Source organism: Rissa tridactyla, chromosome 10 (assembly GCF_028500815.1).
Source record: "Rissa tridactyla isolate bRisTri1 chromosome 10, bRisTri1.patW.cur.20221130, whole genome shotgun sequence".
NCBI lineage: Eukaryota > Metazoa > Chordata > Aves > Charadriiformes > Laridae > Rissa > Rissa tridactyla.
The window spans coordinates 11,936,281-11,952,228 of record NC_071475.1 but is presented as its reverse complement, the minus strand read 5'-3'; the positions used below and the strand labels follow the sequence as shown (position 1 = coordinate 11,952,228).

Below are 15,948 nucleotides of genomic sequence, written 5' to 3'. Positions count from 1 at the left end.
GGGGCCGCCTGAGCGGAGCCCGCCCTCCCGCCGCGGCGGGGTCCCGGTGCGGGGGGTAGGGAGGGAGGGAGGCGGCCCGAAGGGGCTCTCGGGCGGGGGCGGAGGTGGGACCCGCCGGGGAGGCGGCGCGGGGGGCGCTCCTCGCTCTCCTCCCCGCCGGGGCTGGCGGCGGGGCCGCCCCCATTGGCCGCGGCGCGGCGGCGAGCTCCGCCCGCCGGAGCGGCGCGGGGAGGGAGAAGAGGGAGGAGGAGGAGGGAGGGCGCCGGGCTGCGCTGCGCTGCTAGTCTGGAGCGGAGCCTGGCAGCGGCAGGAGCGGCGGCGCGGGGGTGAGGAGCAGCCGGAGCCTGCTGGACGGAGGCAGCCCCGTCCCCCCTCCCCCTCGCCTCTTTCTTTGTGCGCAGGGCAGGGGCGGCCCCGATCCATGGTCATGGGCGACAAGAAGAGCCCGACCAGGTGAGCAAGGGAGGGGGGGGACGGGGACTGTGGGGGGGTTGCGCGGGGGCGGGCGGGGAGAGGCACCTAAGATGGAGGGAGCGCGGCGGGGGCCGCCCGTGCCCCGCCGGTCGGCGGTGGGCCCGGCTGGGCGCTGGCGCGGCGGGCGGGAGGGAGGGGATGGCGGTGGGTAGGCCCCTGGCTGGTAGTTGCGTGCGTGTGCTCCGCGGCGGGGGAGCGGGGACGGGGGGGACGGCAGTGGCGGCGAGGGGCTCCTAAGATGGAGGGAGCGGGCGGGGAGGGGGGCGGCGTGCCCGCGCCGCCCCGCCAGGTACACGGGGGGCCGGGGCTGAGGGGGGGGGGGACGCTGCGGGCGGGGAGGGAGGGAGGCTGCTAAGATGGAGGGAGCGTGGAAGGGCAGCAGCAGCAGGAGGAGGAGGAGTGCCGGTGTCTCCCTGCCTGCCGCCGGTGCCAGGGCTGGTGTGGTGTGAGGAGCAGCCATGGCGGCTCCTCTCGCTCGCACTCCCGCTCCGCGCACTCGCTGCTCCCAGACAAAGGGAGGTTTAACAAGGTGGAGGAGGAGGGAAGGCGCCTCCCAGCCTTCAAACTCGCCCTCCCGCCGGGGGAGGGGGGCGGCCCCCGCCGCGGTGCCGGGGGAGGTGGCCCGGCCCGGCGGGGCTCGGCCCGGCCCGGCGGGGCCCTCCCGCGGCGCGGGGCCGGGGGCGGATGGCGGGGCCGCACCGCACCTCTCCGGGAGCCGGCCCCGGTAGGTGTTTGTCGGCCGTTCCCGGGTGCGGGGGGGACGGAGGGTGGGGAGAGCGGCGGGCAGAGCAGGCGCTGGGTTTTGGGGCTCTGTAACATGGTTTCTCATGTGTGTGTTTTCTTTCTCTCCTCCTCCCGCCGCCTCTCTCCTCCTCCCCAAACACACACGTACGCGCACACACACGCTTTCCCTCTCCCTCCCCCTCCTCAAGGCCGAAAAGGCAAGCCAAACCTGCAGCCGATGAAGGCTTTTGGGATTGTAGCGTGTGCACCTTCAGGAACAGCGCTGAAGCCTTCAAATGCAGCATCTGCGATGTCAGGAAAGGCACCTCCACAAGGTACGTCTGCACCTTCCGACACAGCCTTTGCTCCGCGCTGGGCTCCACCGACTTGTTGATTTTTTTTCCGCTATTGCCTGGATATCGGCTGATTGCACCCCCCTTTCCCCCCCGATGCAGTCCCTTCTGTCCCCGTTCAAAAGCGTGTGGATTTTAAAAATTCTCTTTCAAGCATTTAATTGGAGCTGGAAGACATGTTTCGTGGATGTGGTGGCGACCTGAATCTTTTTGTTGTTCTGTGCCTTTTTGTCGCTGATGTACAGAGGACCTCATGGAGATCTGCAGGCAGCCAGAAATGTTCTGGCTGTACTTTGTGGCAGATGGTTTTCTGTGGTTTGGGTGGAGATTTACCTATGTTTTCTACAGGAGTAGAAATGATTGAGGATTAGGGAGCAAGAAAGGAAACGGCTGAAACTAAAGCTGCCACGAGAACAACAGCTCCCTTCCCGAGATGTTGATCTCTCGGTGTCTGTTGTCATCCGAAAGGAATCGGCTTTGTGTTCAGTGTGGGAATGGTGCGGATTGCTGAAAGCTTTAGCTGTCAGGTCTCTCTGATTGCCTCGCACTGAGTAACTGTGGAAGTCTTTACGAGATGGTGAAGCTGAAATACAGTAGTTAATTTAACCTCAACCCTCTCCCCCTTCACCCCCCCCCCAAAGTTTGCACTCTCCCAGTTAATGGGTTCAGAAAGTTTGTCCTGGAAATATCATCTGGTGCTACAACGGGCGTGTGGTGCTCTGCTTTTTCTTTCTTTTTCTGATTTGTTCTACCATGTTGACTTCTGATTATGTTCATATTGTACCTTCCAAATTTGAGTTCCCGTTGCTCTGCTTTGCCAAGGAAGTAGTCCAAAAGATTTCCTTTGTGAAAGGCATCATTTTCCTCCTTTGAGTGAAGCAGCGTATTGAGATGCTCTCATCAGCAGGCTGTTTGCATGACTTGGCTGTCTTGACTTGATTGACAAAGGAGGTGGAAGCATGTTTGGTTGGTTATTGTTCAGGCTGTGCTTTAAACAATGTGAAGTGCCTACATTTTTAATGGGGAGCATGCTTTTGGGCCATTGAAACTGTCTGAGTTACCGCAACAGAGTGCTGTAGTACTTCACTGTGTGTTTCATGATGCACGTTGGTTACAAGTATCCCTGTGCTTTTTACAAAATATATAGAGGTCTTGAGCTTAAAACAGTTCTAAGTAGCGTAGTTATAGCATTGAGTAAGGTCGAGCTTTTGGGACAGTAATGTTCTGTATGCACCTAGAGCTGATTCTTCACTGGTTTTGTTCAATATTGTTTTGTCAATGCTTGATTTCTGTGGTTTTCTGTTTTCCTTGGCTTCCCTGTTTGGCTCAGGTGAAACTCGGTGATTCTGCAGCTGCCTGGTCTTTAACTGTGCTACTACAGTGCGTAGCCTTGCAGTCGCTGTGAGTCCTCACAGCCTCGCGTCAAGCATGTGCATGGGTGTTTGTAGGAGGAGAGCCTTAATGAGATGTAGGAGTCCATATGGGTTGTGTCTTCTATCAGACTCGATCATTGTCATTTGGCCACCATGCTGATGTTCATTTTGGGAGCAGCAGCTTTCTCTTGCCCTTTTTTTTGTTTTAGTGATAATTTTCAAACTGTTTATTGAGGTAGTAGGATGTTTTGTCTTTTAAAGGGCCCTCAAGAGGGATAGCAGTTGATGATTTTGGGTGAAGAACTGTAGCATTACTTGCAGATGTGATCCTCAGGTCTAGAACATTGTACTTCTGTTTAGCTTTTAATGGACCCTTATGAATGGCTTCTAATTTTAATTCATTTAATTCATCAGCTTTCTATTCATTTTTGCTGCTTTTTAAATTACTTTTGTTTGTAGAATTTGAGAAAGTATTTAAAATATTCAATGCACCATCACGTCGTCTTGCATATTTATATCATTTATGAATAAATATAACTGAAAGCAGGAGTGATTGAGCGTTGTGAGTGATTGTCATATGTTGAGAAGTCCTGGGAGGTCAGAGTTCTTTGTTGTGGTATTGCTTTGAGTGCTACAGTATGTGACGTACGAGTCAACGCTGGGGAAATTCTTCGGAATTTTTTAAATAAATGACTGATGTAAAGATACTTAACAAGTTGTGAATGATAATTTATTACTTGAAATATAAGGTGTCTGATGAGCTTGACTTTTAAGTTGCAATTTGACAAGTTGATGACACTTTTCCACATTTAAAGATGCCTTGCTTCATTAGGCTTACTTAAATTTCCAATAAGTGTTATTGATCAAACTCACTTTTAAAAAAACTCAACAAAGTAGTGAAGGACATCGTAGATGTGAGGCAACTGGTTTTCACCAAATTACTGTGGGCAATCACAATATGCCTATTTTTTTTTATTAAGATCTGGTATAACCTACTTCCCCCCCACCCCTTCCCCTGTGAAGCCAGTTATTTGCTGTAGAATTTACTTTCACTGATAAATATTCTCTGATTTGAGAACTAGTTAGGACGTTAGCTAATTCTCACTGTGTGTATATTTTTTCAGACGATATAATATGTTGGTGTGTGGGAGGGGTGGCTGGCAGCAGTTAGAAGTTTTACTTTCTTAGATCCAACTATCCTCTTTCCCTAGGATCTCGTAAAAGGAGCTTCAAACACAGGGAGTTTTAGAGTTGACGTGGCAAGTCAAAGTCACTGCAGATGCTAAACAGTTAAATTGCACCTGAATACTTTTTCACGGGGCTGTTTATAAATATTTCAGTTGCACTTTTAAATAAAAATGAGGTCAAATCCATCTCTAGAGAATTGGGAGATGTCGTGCAAAGATTGCATTAAACCTGTAGTACTTACTTGAATACTGGATTTGTTACAGTACGGCACTAACTCAGCTTTCCTCAACTTTATTCTTGCTATTTTACGGTTAAACATTATTATGCCCTATTTAGGCAAGTATGTTGAATTTTTCTACCGTTTCCCTTCTGTGAGAGTCACAGCAAAGATACAAGCTATGTTCAACACAACATTCAGTTGGGTGAGACAATGATTTAACTGGTTGGCTTGGGAGTGAGCAATGGTAGTGTCTTTGCTGGGGTATACAATAATTTTTTCTTTCCGGGAGGTTTTTGTATTGGTGTAAGGGCACAGGGGACTGGTGCTGGTCACCACTTCCACTTGCCTCCTGTGGTTCTTCTGGTGGTTTGCTCTGGTGTAGCCCCACCAGCTCCTGCACACAAGAGAAGGCTTGAATTAAAACTTCTGCCAGGAACTTTGCTCCACAGACATGCGTTCCCTTCCAATATCCGTTACTTCTTCAAACGCAGAAGGAAAGTTTACTTTGGATTTCCTAGGAATGTGAGGGTAGAATTTGGCCTTGTATTTCCCGTTATGGGGAGCTGTGTGTTCCTATTTGAGGGTAGATGATGGTTCCCTACTTCTGTTTGTTTTTCTTAATGGTATTCTTAGTTCTCCTCCCCTTCGGTTCTCTGATGGTTTCTCTATGTTGTGTTCTATATACCTCTTCTTGTAGCTTCATCTCTCCTCCCGGGCATGGCTGCGCAAGGTGATGGAGCTTCTCTGATGTTAGTTTTTCTCTAACAAGTGCTTTCCTTGTCCAGACTTCACACCCTCTATCATCAGTGTGCCTTGATTACAGAGAAATGCACCAAAAAAAGTCAGTGGCAGATGAGAGATCAACAACTGGATGTCTGATATGCCAATTAACAAAACAATGGGACTTTTTAATATGAAATTAACAAGTTGTAGTGTGTGTGTCCTCTGTAAGGCATGCTCTCAGTAAGCAATCTGTTGTATTTGTTGCCAATACCTGTATACCAGAAGTGCATAGTTTGAAGATTGCATCGAGTGATTTGAACATTGTGGAGGGTTCGGGGAGTATAGGTCGTCCATGTTTCACTCTTCTGCCATTCTTTTGAGGGGAGGTCGAGTTGAAACAATTCACCAGAATTTTAAAGTGAATTTTCTCTTGTGTGGAACAGGTGTCTTGGAATGGCCTTTGTTCCCCATCAGTTCTCCAGAAAATTCCTTTGCATGTTGGCAGGATATAAGCTAGCACCTTGAAGGACGTAAACTACTGTCCATGTCACCATTGAAAAGTATTCTCTTGTTCTGCATCCAAGCTGGGCTGACCAGAATAGACACCAGATAGTCCTGCTATTCCTGGAATGAGGAATCAGGCTCATGATCCAGACCACCATACAAATAAAGTATGCCCTGCTTATTTGCTGTCTATTTGTAGGACTGTTCTTCTAAAAATGCTTGCTTTGTTGTGTAGCAGGTTAGAAGCAAAGTGGTTTCACTCTATTCTTTCAAGTTAAGTAGCTTTCACCTGTGTTAAGGTGGGTTTTATTTAGCATCATAGTGGCCTTTAAGTGGGTTATTTTCTATAAAAATGGAGTACGTGACTTGTCTGGAAAAAGCTGTTGTGGAAGGGACATCGGTGCCTTTACTCTGGAATATTTGTTTTACTAATTGGCCATTTAGATCTATGGTTAAGTCATCCCTATTTTTCCTGTTGATCGCTGAAGTTAAGTGGCAGTTGGATCAGGTGGAGCAAAGCATGGTCTGTACCAGCCTGGAGTTGTGCCAGCGCTCCACAGGGCCATCCAGATCCTGGAGACGTGCCTCCTTGGGGACAGCTTTGTTGGTAATGGATGGGAACAGCATAATTCTGCCTAGGTGGTTTTGAGTGCTGGAATGCTTGATACCTGTTTGCAAAATGTTTGCCTGCACGCAAGTTCTTCAGGCCTCTCTTGTCTCACACGTTGTTTACCAGCACTGTCTAAAAGTAATTAGCTGTTACTTTCTGAGTTTGTAGATTTTTGAGTATTTTTGCTAGGTCTGGCAAACCCGCCAGGGCATGGGAGCTAAGGACAGGAGGAGCCTTTTGCAAACCTAACCTCTTACAAGCAGACGATGCTGATGGTTCACAGCAACCCCCAAATTCTGGGGCTGAGGTTTGACAGTACACCAAGTTTGACTTGTATTGCTGGACCGCAGGTGTCTCAGCCATGTGGCTTGGGGTATTGATCCCTTATAAACTGGCTACTGGTACAGATTCATATTACACTTATTTTTTTTAACTAGCATAGAGTTAGTCTGTGAGACTTCATCTGAGCAGATGAAGCTGTTCAGTTTCAGATCAGCTACTATCTGTCATTCTGGTGCAAGCATAACACTGATGTCTTGTACATCAGCGCTTTTGAAAGAAATAAGAGTTGTGTCCTGATTTGCTCTTTGCTAGTGTTTGGCTCTGGTATTAATGATCTCATTACTGTTACCCCAGGATTTCTCTTGGGTCTCAGCACCTCTGGGGAATCATTCTCAGCAGTGAAGATCCTCAGTATTGATATGCAGCACCTTGGCAATATCCCTTTGCTATGGTTGTCAAATTTGTGTGCTTGAAACGCTGCAGGTGTCAAACACAGCAGGTAGTGTGGTGGCTGCTGTGACTCACTTTGCTTCTATCACTTGGAGAGGATCCTATAATAGCTATACCTGTTGTGGTCTTTTTTAATTAGGGAAAAATGTTAAAATAACAGTAAAACCTGTGTTACAGTTTTCATGTGGATTACCCATCTAGCTTAAAAGATTGTGGATAATGGGGTTTGAAGATCAATCTCTGATTTCTGTTGGAAACTGTATAAAGATCTAATAGATAAACTGTGACACTGAGCGTGTTAATCTATCGCTGATAATATGCAGCATGGATATTATTAATTTTTCCCTTCCTCCAGAGACTGCTTTTTTGGGAGATGGGAATCTAAGTCAAAGTATGTATGTGCGTGTAGGAGGAGAGGGCATGTAACTTTCTTTTATTGCTGTAAACAGACATTGGGATACTGGGATACTGGCCCTGGCTCTCAGCAGGTCCTCGTGGGGAACTGGTAGGCAGAGGAATGCTGAGCAACTTTCTCTGCGTGCCTTTCTTAATTGCCCTGATTGTTTCATGTTCCTGTCAGCCGGCTGCAGAGGGGCTGCTGCATTTGCACGACTGGCATGTGTATATGCACGCTGATGTAGGGTTCACCTAGTAAGTGGAACCTTGTATGAACTGGAAATATAAAAGCGTGTTTGTGGTGTTGACGGCTGCAATAGCTGAGAGCAGGGAGGTGGTGGATGCAAAGTGTGGTTCTCTGCGGCCACCCTCGGCTCCTGTGGGATCTTGGCTGACCTGTGTTGCCTGTTCGTGTTCCCCAGCAGCTCGTAGTGCTGTGGGACTCTGTTTTGGCTGAACTGTTAGGTCCCTCAAAGCAATGCATGGGATCCAAGACCAGTGAGGGATGAAGGCTGGCAAGTAGTGTGCTGTGGATGGGTTATTTTAGCTGGCCACATCCAGCTATAGCCTGGATACCCTGCTGTAACTCCAGGCTGATTGTGAATCAGGTATCACTTGTACTTGGGCTGCTGCAACATGAATTAAACAGTTCTGCTGCTTGTAGGCTTGCCATTCCTTGCTGCAGTGCTGCTCCTCTTCTTCCTGCTCCATCTTACTTGAACAAGCAGACAGGTCCTTTCATGGTCCATCGATAAGAAACACAGAAGTTCACGGCACTTCTGGGAAGTCTTGCTGGTGTTCAGGAATATGGCAGCAGGGCGAGAGACAGTGGCTTGCAGAGTGCTCCTGGGTTCGGCGAAGGATGTGCTCTGCATGTCCTTTATTATGTGCATCTTTCCTTGTCTGCATAATTCTTCTTACGAGGAAACCCACTGACCTATTTTGCGGGATTTCAGGTGGTTCTATAGGTTAGTGTGTTTCAGTCTCGCAATGTAGGTCACTCGCAAGGTGTGCTGGAGTTTCGTAACGCGTAGCTCTGACCTGAAATAAGATTCATACAAACTCTGTGGCTGTGTCTTGCAGCTGTACTTTACGTCTCTCTTTGCACTGGCTGCCTTCTTCACAAGGTAAGAAGAGAAATCTGGGTGTTACCAGAGGGAAGTGGTCTTACCAGGAGGGTTTGTGAGGATTTGTTTAAAGTGTGCATGTTTCAGATAGGTAAGGGCAAATTATCATTATTGCCCCTTCATGTCTATTAAGGACATGGCAAAAAAAAAAAGCAGACCTCAAATACTCAGTAGCCTGTACATGCTATCCTAAGCAGATGTCCAGGATTACACAGTGTGACAGAAATAATGTGGAAATGCCTTCATTACATTTATGTGAGTTCCTTTTACAGTGACACATGCAAAATACATTGATTGTCTCTTTGTGCAGACAGACTTTCTTTGCATCAACCAGAGCTCATTTCACACTTTTTTGGCGCGGCTGGAGGTACCACCAAATCCTTAACATAGCTCTTCCCGTAAGCTGGCTATTAATTAGGAGCATGTTCTTTGTAGCAGAGTGCTAATTGGTACATCAACAAATTCACTGCCTGTTAAACGTTGGAAAGATTGTAGTTCTGACTAGCTCAAATATAAATGAGAGGGAAAAGCATCACTTTTCCTTGCTGGCCTGGTGGTTTTTGTTTGACTCTTCAGTAACTTAGTATCTTCAGTCAGGTGTCAACTCCTTCCTAGAAATAACAAAACTAACTGGCTAAAACTGGGCATTGTTTTCATAGTATTTTATTATTGAAGTGCTGCCTGTATTTCTGAAAGTTAAAAGTACACCCACAGCCGATCTTCTGTTAAGTAATACTGGAAAGGTGTGATAAAAAGAGGTTGTAGGGATCTAAAGTATGGATTGTGAAACCAGGAGACCTGATTTTGAAGCGCATGTGGCCTGATTTGGGGCACTGGCCTGAGGTTGTGGACTAACCCCCTGTGCTACAAGGATCAAAATACTAAAAATCTGTAATTATGTTCTTTACTGCAGAAGAAGTAGTCTTGTTATAGTCAAATTGATTTTAACCTTCAGACAGAGAAACATTTTGAAGCATACATTTTATGGCAATTTGCTGAGAGCTGAAATGTTCCACATCTAAGTAAGCACAGTGTATGCTTTGTGTCAGTTGCTATATGGAGGTGCAAACTTCCAGAAACTATGTTTACAACTTAGATGGGAATATGTTCAGGAGTTCTAGAAACTTTAGTTTGAGGATCTTATCAGATTGGTTGTCTTTAAATAAAAGTGGAAGCAAAATAAGTCAGTTTTGGATTCTGTGTAGGGGTAAACAAGGAATAAATGTTTAGAAGTGTTTTCTGAAGCAGATTGTTCTTCGGGATTTCAGAGTTATGATGGATTGCTTGTATCATGCAGAGGTGCTAAGTGAGACAAAATAATCTTGCCTGAGCTAAAGCTGCCTTCTTCAGATTTATATTGTTGAGTAGACAGACATAAGACTGATCATAATCTGAAATATTTTTCCTGAACAAAATTATTTTTGTGCGGGTGGAACTATTTCTGGGTAATTCACGTGCAACTTGAAATAGTTGAGTCAGGGAGGTGGATGTAGGATGTAAAAGTACTCGGATCTGGTGGCTTCAGTGATGTTGCAATGTTGATGGGAACGTTGCCTGATGAGCGCTGAGCATGGGTTATCCCCTGCACTCTGGGCCCTGAAGATGCAGTATTTTTTAAATTATAAGGGTAGTTCTTGATTGAATAGGATTACTCCCTTTTAAATTTTTTTTTAGCTATGTACCAAATAAATACATGGAAGGATTTGTATTTTCTTTCACTTTTATTTGCAGGTGTCAATGGGAATAGTATGATGTTAGTATGATTTGAGCATGTGTAAAAGAGGCTGGAATTCACCTGTTAGCAAATCATCTAGCTAAATATCGTCCAGTTGCTGTTCTTTAATCTGCATGATTGTATTCCCTGTCTGTTTTAATTTGATCAAGAAACTTCTGTCTATGGTAGGTGTTTCATTCCTTTGTTTAAAAAAAAAATTAATAAAAATCATCTGGATTAGCAGAAGGACATAAATCTTATTTGTCCTGCTTGGACAAAGCATGTGTATATGTTCAGGTTGTTGGAAATGTGTGTTTCTGCTTGAACATTTGGCTCTAATTATGTATCCTGGAGCTCTTATTCTGAAAGTGCTTTCACTGTTTTTTCGGAAGTGGTACTGAGCACTTTCCCTTCCCGAGATGAGATTTCAATGAGAGAGGCAATACATTGATGGATGATGGCCCTGTGATGGAGTCAATCAGCCAGTGCAGTCATTTGTCTCCTGGGGATACAGGGTAGAGCACATCATTAGCAGCAGAAGGGGAGGTTTGCCTCTGTAATGCTAATACAGCCAGGGAGCTGGGGTTGGTGCCTGTTTGCTGCTATTGCTCAGTTACTACAAGTGCCTTACGGAGAAACAAACCCGCTTTCATTTGTTATCTGTAACAGTCATGGGTGTGGATCAATTTAACAACAATATTTAATAAGCTCTAGGAAATGTTTCCAGTTCAGCATAGTGTTAGCAATTCATAAACCTGTATTGCATAAAACTGCTTGTCATAAAAATGGTGAATTATTTTGGAGGAATTGTGTGTTTTGTTTATCTGTAATGACAGGTTTACTGAGTAGACTCATGTGTGTCAAGCATTCGTTACAAGTCTTGGTCCACCTACGAGAAAAGTTTCCTGGTGGTTCTAAGAACTTTTGCAAGAAGTATCTGGATGAGGTCTCATGAATCTCTGTTCAGAGGATCTCTTGAAAAACTAATCAGATTTTCTGGATTCTTCATCGCAAACCAAACTGAAGTGCATGTGAACTAATTCCAACTAGCTGAGTAGAGAAAAACCCAGGTGATCCCTAAACATGTAGAGGGAAAACAGAACAGCCTGGCAGTTTTTAAAATTACATTTTAGACACAAGTAACTTGACTTGTGTAGGAAAGACTGGCAGCTGCCCGATGTCAGCGTGAGATTCGAAGGACGGTGGGTCTTAATCAGAGGAGAAATGTTGCAAGTGAAGATGGTGGGTTGCAGAATTTACTCTAATAGTGTCTGATGGCATCGGGTGGCTTGTCCAAGGCCCGGCTGGGTGGTGTGCTGTTGTGCGGTGGAAGTTATGAGTTAGCTTAAAGGTAGCTTGGTGTGCTCCAGGTGATGGGCATCATCATTTGGCCAGGGAGGACAAGTTAACTTGCAAGTAGCTGTTCCTTCATGGCTGCTTTGCTCCTTTCAGGGCTCTTGCCTCTCGGTGGAGATGGTGTAGTGGTGGTTCCATGGGGAAGAAGTGTGGGTTTGTCCCAAGGTGGGCAGGAGTGCTCCTCTTATGGGATAGAGGGCTGTGAACCTTGTATAAGCAGTATCTCAGTGTCCAGAGATGGTTAATTCCCATGTGACATATAATGAAACTATAACTGTTGTCAGAAAAACGTCATTCTGGATGAGTGGTGCGTGTTTCTGTGTACTTGCCAGCACTGCAACCACAGAGGTGGCACCCAGGGCATCGCCTGTTGTGGGGACTTTTTCCCTTCCCCCCCCCTTTTTAACTCGCTATGACTCTGGACGCTTAGGTCACTCACATGAATAGGTTTACCTGTCTGTAAAGCAAAGGTAGTAAGAAGTCCCTACCGCATGTGGCGTATCGGAGGTTAAGTTAATTTTTGGAAAACACTTTCACATACTGAAGTGTCATCTCAAAAACTGCACGTGAAGTCAGACTTAAAAACCAATATTCCTTTCTCTGAACTATATAGATAATTGTTTAAAAATAAGGGCACAGGCAACAAGAAGAAAAATGATGATACAACTGCTGGGACGATGTGGTGGGTAGACTTTGTACACTTCATTTCACCATTGTGTACAGGGATGTCTCCGCTCCTAAAGCACCTGAGGAATGGCACAGCTCTGTGCTGTGTGGGTGCTAAAGGCATGGGATTGTTAGAGTTGCACAATTTTACATGTGGGTTAGCAGAGTAAGAAACATGCTTCATCATGGGTGTGGGAATACAGTACTCTGGCAGCAATTAAGAGTCATTAATTAGAAGTACTTATTACCGGATGTGACTCAAGTTAGTTGTAAGTTGCTTAACTTCTGAGGTCAAGAAGATCTAATGCATCCGAGATGCGCATTATCAGTGTCTGTGGGACTACGGGGCTATCCACAGGGATAGTCTGTAATGCCACAACTCAAACAGGAATTTTGAGGTTTGTTAAATGACTTATTGACAGTGACAGTTTCGCAACGCCTCTGCAAGCTGGGACCACGCATTCGTATTCAGAAGTTTAGACCTATGAAGGGTTCGTTTAGACTCCTGGGTTGCATTGTCTGGGAACGTACAAGTGTGTGCTGGGAATTTATGCTGCTGTGCTGAGAGTCACTGTTACTCAACCAGCATTCAAAGAAGTGATAGTGAAACTTTATTATAAACAAAAGCTTCCCTGTCTGTATGAAGAGGATGACATTTTTTCCAATTACAAATTAATGAATTGATACAAAAATCAACAGTGAACAGGGCAGTAGAACATCGTGCCTGTATGCTGCCTACCTACCCTTGTAAATGCATGGGAAATCACACCTTTGTGTTCAGCGTATGCGTTTATAACGATGGAAGATGTGAGGGCAGTCTCACAGCTTGTGCTTGGGAGAGGCTACTTCTGCCAACAGCTAGATGTGTCAAGCAAGTCGTGGAAAACCTTCCATAACAAGGTACCTGTTACAGTTCTGTGCCAGTTCTCAGGACTTTTCCTAATGTGCGGGGAGAGTGAGGGATAACACCTAGCAGTAGTTTGTTTTTATTTCCATCTCTTTAGTTTTTCCCCTCTTGTCTTTTTTTTTTTTTGCGTTGTAAGCCAGACGGACATTCCCGCTGGCACTCTGAATTCAAAGCTACGAAATTGTACAGCTATGTACTACACTTACTTGTTTTTAAAAGCCTGTCACAAGCGTGAGTGGGTTTTTTTTTGTATTTTTGTACACAGAGGCATATAGTGTAAGGAACAGGTTTACTTAGTCATGGGTGTGGGAATATGGGCACCGAAATTGCTTTAATAGCAGTTGGTCATTTTATTTCGGAGTGTACTAGCATTTGGAATTCCATCTTGGTTCGACAGGTGGTTGACACTTGTGGAGAATGTGACCTTTTGCTCTTTGCATTGATTTTTCTGAATTGTGTCCAGAGGCTGCAGAAGTCGGTGCAGCACTTTGCTTTCAGCTGCAAGGGCTGGATCAGGGCTCAAAGACAGATGCATCGAGAAGGGAATAAGTTGACATGAAACTTAACGTGGTTATCTTTTGTGATCTTGCTTTGTTCCGAGACTGATTTTTTTCCAGGGAGATATTTTTAATAGATAAAAAAGAATTGAGAAATGAATTGTATTGTATAAAGCCCTAAATGAGACTCGGGGGAAGAGCTTGATCTGTGTCTGTAGCACAGGACTCCTCAGATTGCTTGTTGCACGCAGTCATCCTGGAGCCTCTAAAGTTTGAACAGGGGCCGAGACTGATAAAACTATTTTTTTCAAAGTAAGCGTCTTAGATGGTGACCAAACATTTTTTGTTTTTAAGCAGAAACAAACAAAATACCCAGAAAGTCCAACATATTAATCAAATTTTGCAGAGCTGTAGTTCTCAATGAGTCTCATCTGTCTAAAGTTTAGTCTTTCTCCTGCCAACTGTATAAAATTCTTGGTTTTGATGTTAGTGTACAAATATGCTAGTCTTCATATATCTGTGTGCTCACTTGGATCAAAAAGATTATATTCCTTCTCCATGGAGTTGTATCCATGCCTTTGCTTATAGAGCCGGCAGATTATTAATAGGTAAGATGGCCGATTATCAGTGGCTTCCTGCTTTTCCTCCCTGCTCTAGTTCCGAGTATTATCATTAGCAGCTTTTAAAGTGAGGTTCCTCCTGGAAGAATTTCTGGCTTGAGGCAGAAGAAGTTTTCTTACCAGTTTTGAACTACTGGGACTATTGTGTTTTTTAAAATCCTATTCATCGCTTCACAAAACTGTTACAAGTACATCTTGAATCATGCATAGCCTGAAGAATATCCTGGGGGTAGTGAGAAATAAATAATTGCTTCATTGGGCTGCTCTGCTGTGTAGCTTATATCACGTTGAGTATATGGAAAGGACTGATTTTATTTAGTGTTTTACTGTAACAATTCTCATAGTCTTAAGCCGAGCATTTATCTTAGTAAAATTTAATGTGGTGTTAAGCAAGACATGCAAATGTGTTTTGACTTAAGCTTTTAGTTTGTGAATAGAAATGGTCCAAATCTCTCACCTTTCAAACGTTTGGTAATTATGCTAACTGAAGTCTTACAAGGAAGAGTCTTACCGGGAAAACAACATCCTATTGGAAGGTAGAAACTTTCTGATTAACACTTACAAATAGTTAGTTAATAACTATTTTTACATTTCATTAGATTTATGAAAAAACATGTCTTCAGTCGTTGTTAGCAGAGATGGCAAAAATCTGAGTAACATATCAACATTGTTTTAATTAAGAATACGTTGGTATTCTCCTAAAAATTCACTTTTGACATCCAACTCTTAGGCTTAAAATGAATGTCAAACTCATCTTTTTATACTCCAGGAAAATATGCTCTTTTGCTCAAAACATGCAGCAAAAGCAATCCTACGAAACTCAATTAGAATAATAGAGTACAGCCATTGCAAAATATCATTACAATAGTTAAGTAATTATCCCACTGCATGACTTAGCAAGAGGGATAAATAATGCATGTAGAATTGTGTTGGAGCTTGCAAGGAGGATTCGTGCTGGCAGGGTGGGTGGGAAGGGCCAAGGCAGAGCACGGCTCTGAGGAGGGGGTCTGCTGGGGCCGGTAGCTGATGACTGAAACCTTTCAGTGCTTGTGATAACGAATATGCATCAGAGACCCGATTTTCTGTTTTTTCCTTTAAATTTAAAGATGGCCTTTGGGAAGAAATCTTCCTTGGCTGTGTTAGCACAGCTTGACTCCATCTGCCTCTCGGAGCCGCCTGGCTGCTCCTGGATGGGTGGATTTGGGCTTTGGGGCACAAGCACAGCCAGCCTTTGGGGGGAGGACCTTTTGGAGTGGTGGAGCGGGCACCTGGTAGGGTCCAGCTCTGCCGTTCGAAGGGTGGAAAACCCCCAAGATGCCACTGCGTCAGGGTGCTGATCCCAGTGGCTCACTGCCTCACCTGTCCCACCACTCTTAACTTCTTTCTGTTTCCTCCGCATTCTGAGTTTTGCCCCTCTGTAGGTCTGGGCTGCTCCTCATCTGTTGTTCGCTGGGCTGAGAGCCACTTAGTGCAGTAGTGCAAGGCTTGGAGTCCTGTCGGCAGCTTGTCCCAGACCCTGACCAAGCTGCGAGTCTGGTCAGCAGGAATATTGGCTGTTTGTTCAGTGGACAGATGAGGGGTTTGATTTTTCTTCCTTTCAGCTAGAACTGAATACTCTGAATCTGTCAGTTGCTGTCAAGAGGATTGTACTTTGGATTAGTGAGCTACTGGAAGCAGTTTGAATCGTTGCAGTTAAAAGCATGCTGAACAGTGGTGTAATTAATAGTTATATAATGTCATCAACAAGCTTAGGAAACTAGAATGT

General features: G+C 45.1%; 1 protein-coding gene across 1 annotated transcript in view; it reads left to right on the top strand.

Annotated features, from left to right (window-relative positions):
• Positions 1–247: 247 nt before the first annotated feature.
• The window catches only part of RYBP (RING1 and YY1 binding protein), a 46,051-nt gene continuing 30,350 nt past the window's right edge, over positions 248–15,948 (top strand). The window contains exons 1-2 of the mRNA XM_054216546.1: positions 248–453; positions 1,407–1,532. Coding sequence (XP_054072521.1) covers positions 422–453; positions 1,407–1,532 — 158 coding nt within the window. The 5' untranslated portion in view covers positions 248–421. The remainder of the gene's footprint in view (positions 454–1,406; positions 1,533–15,948) is intronic.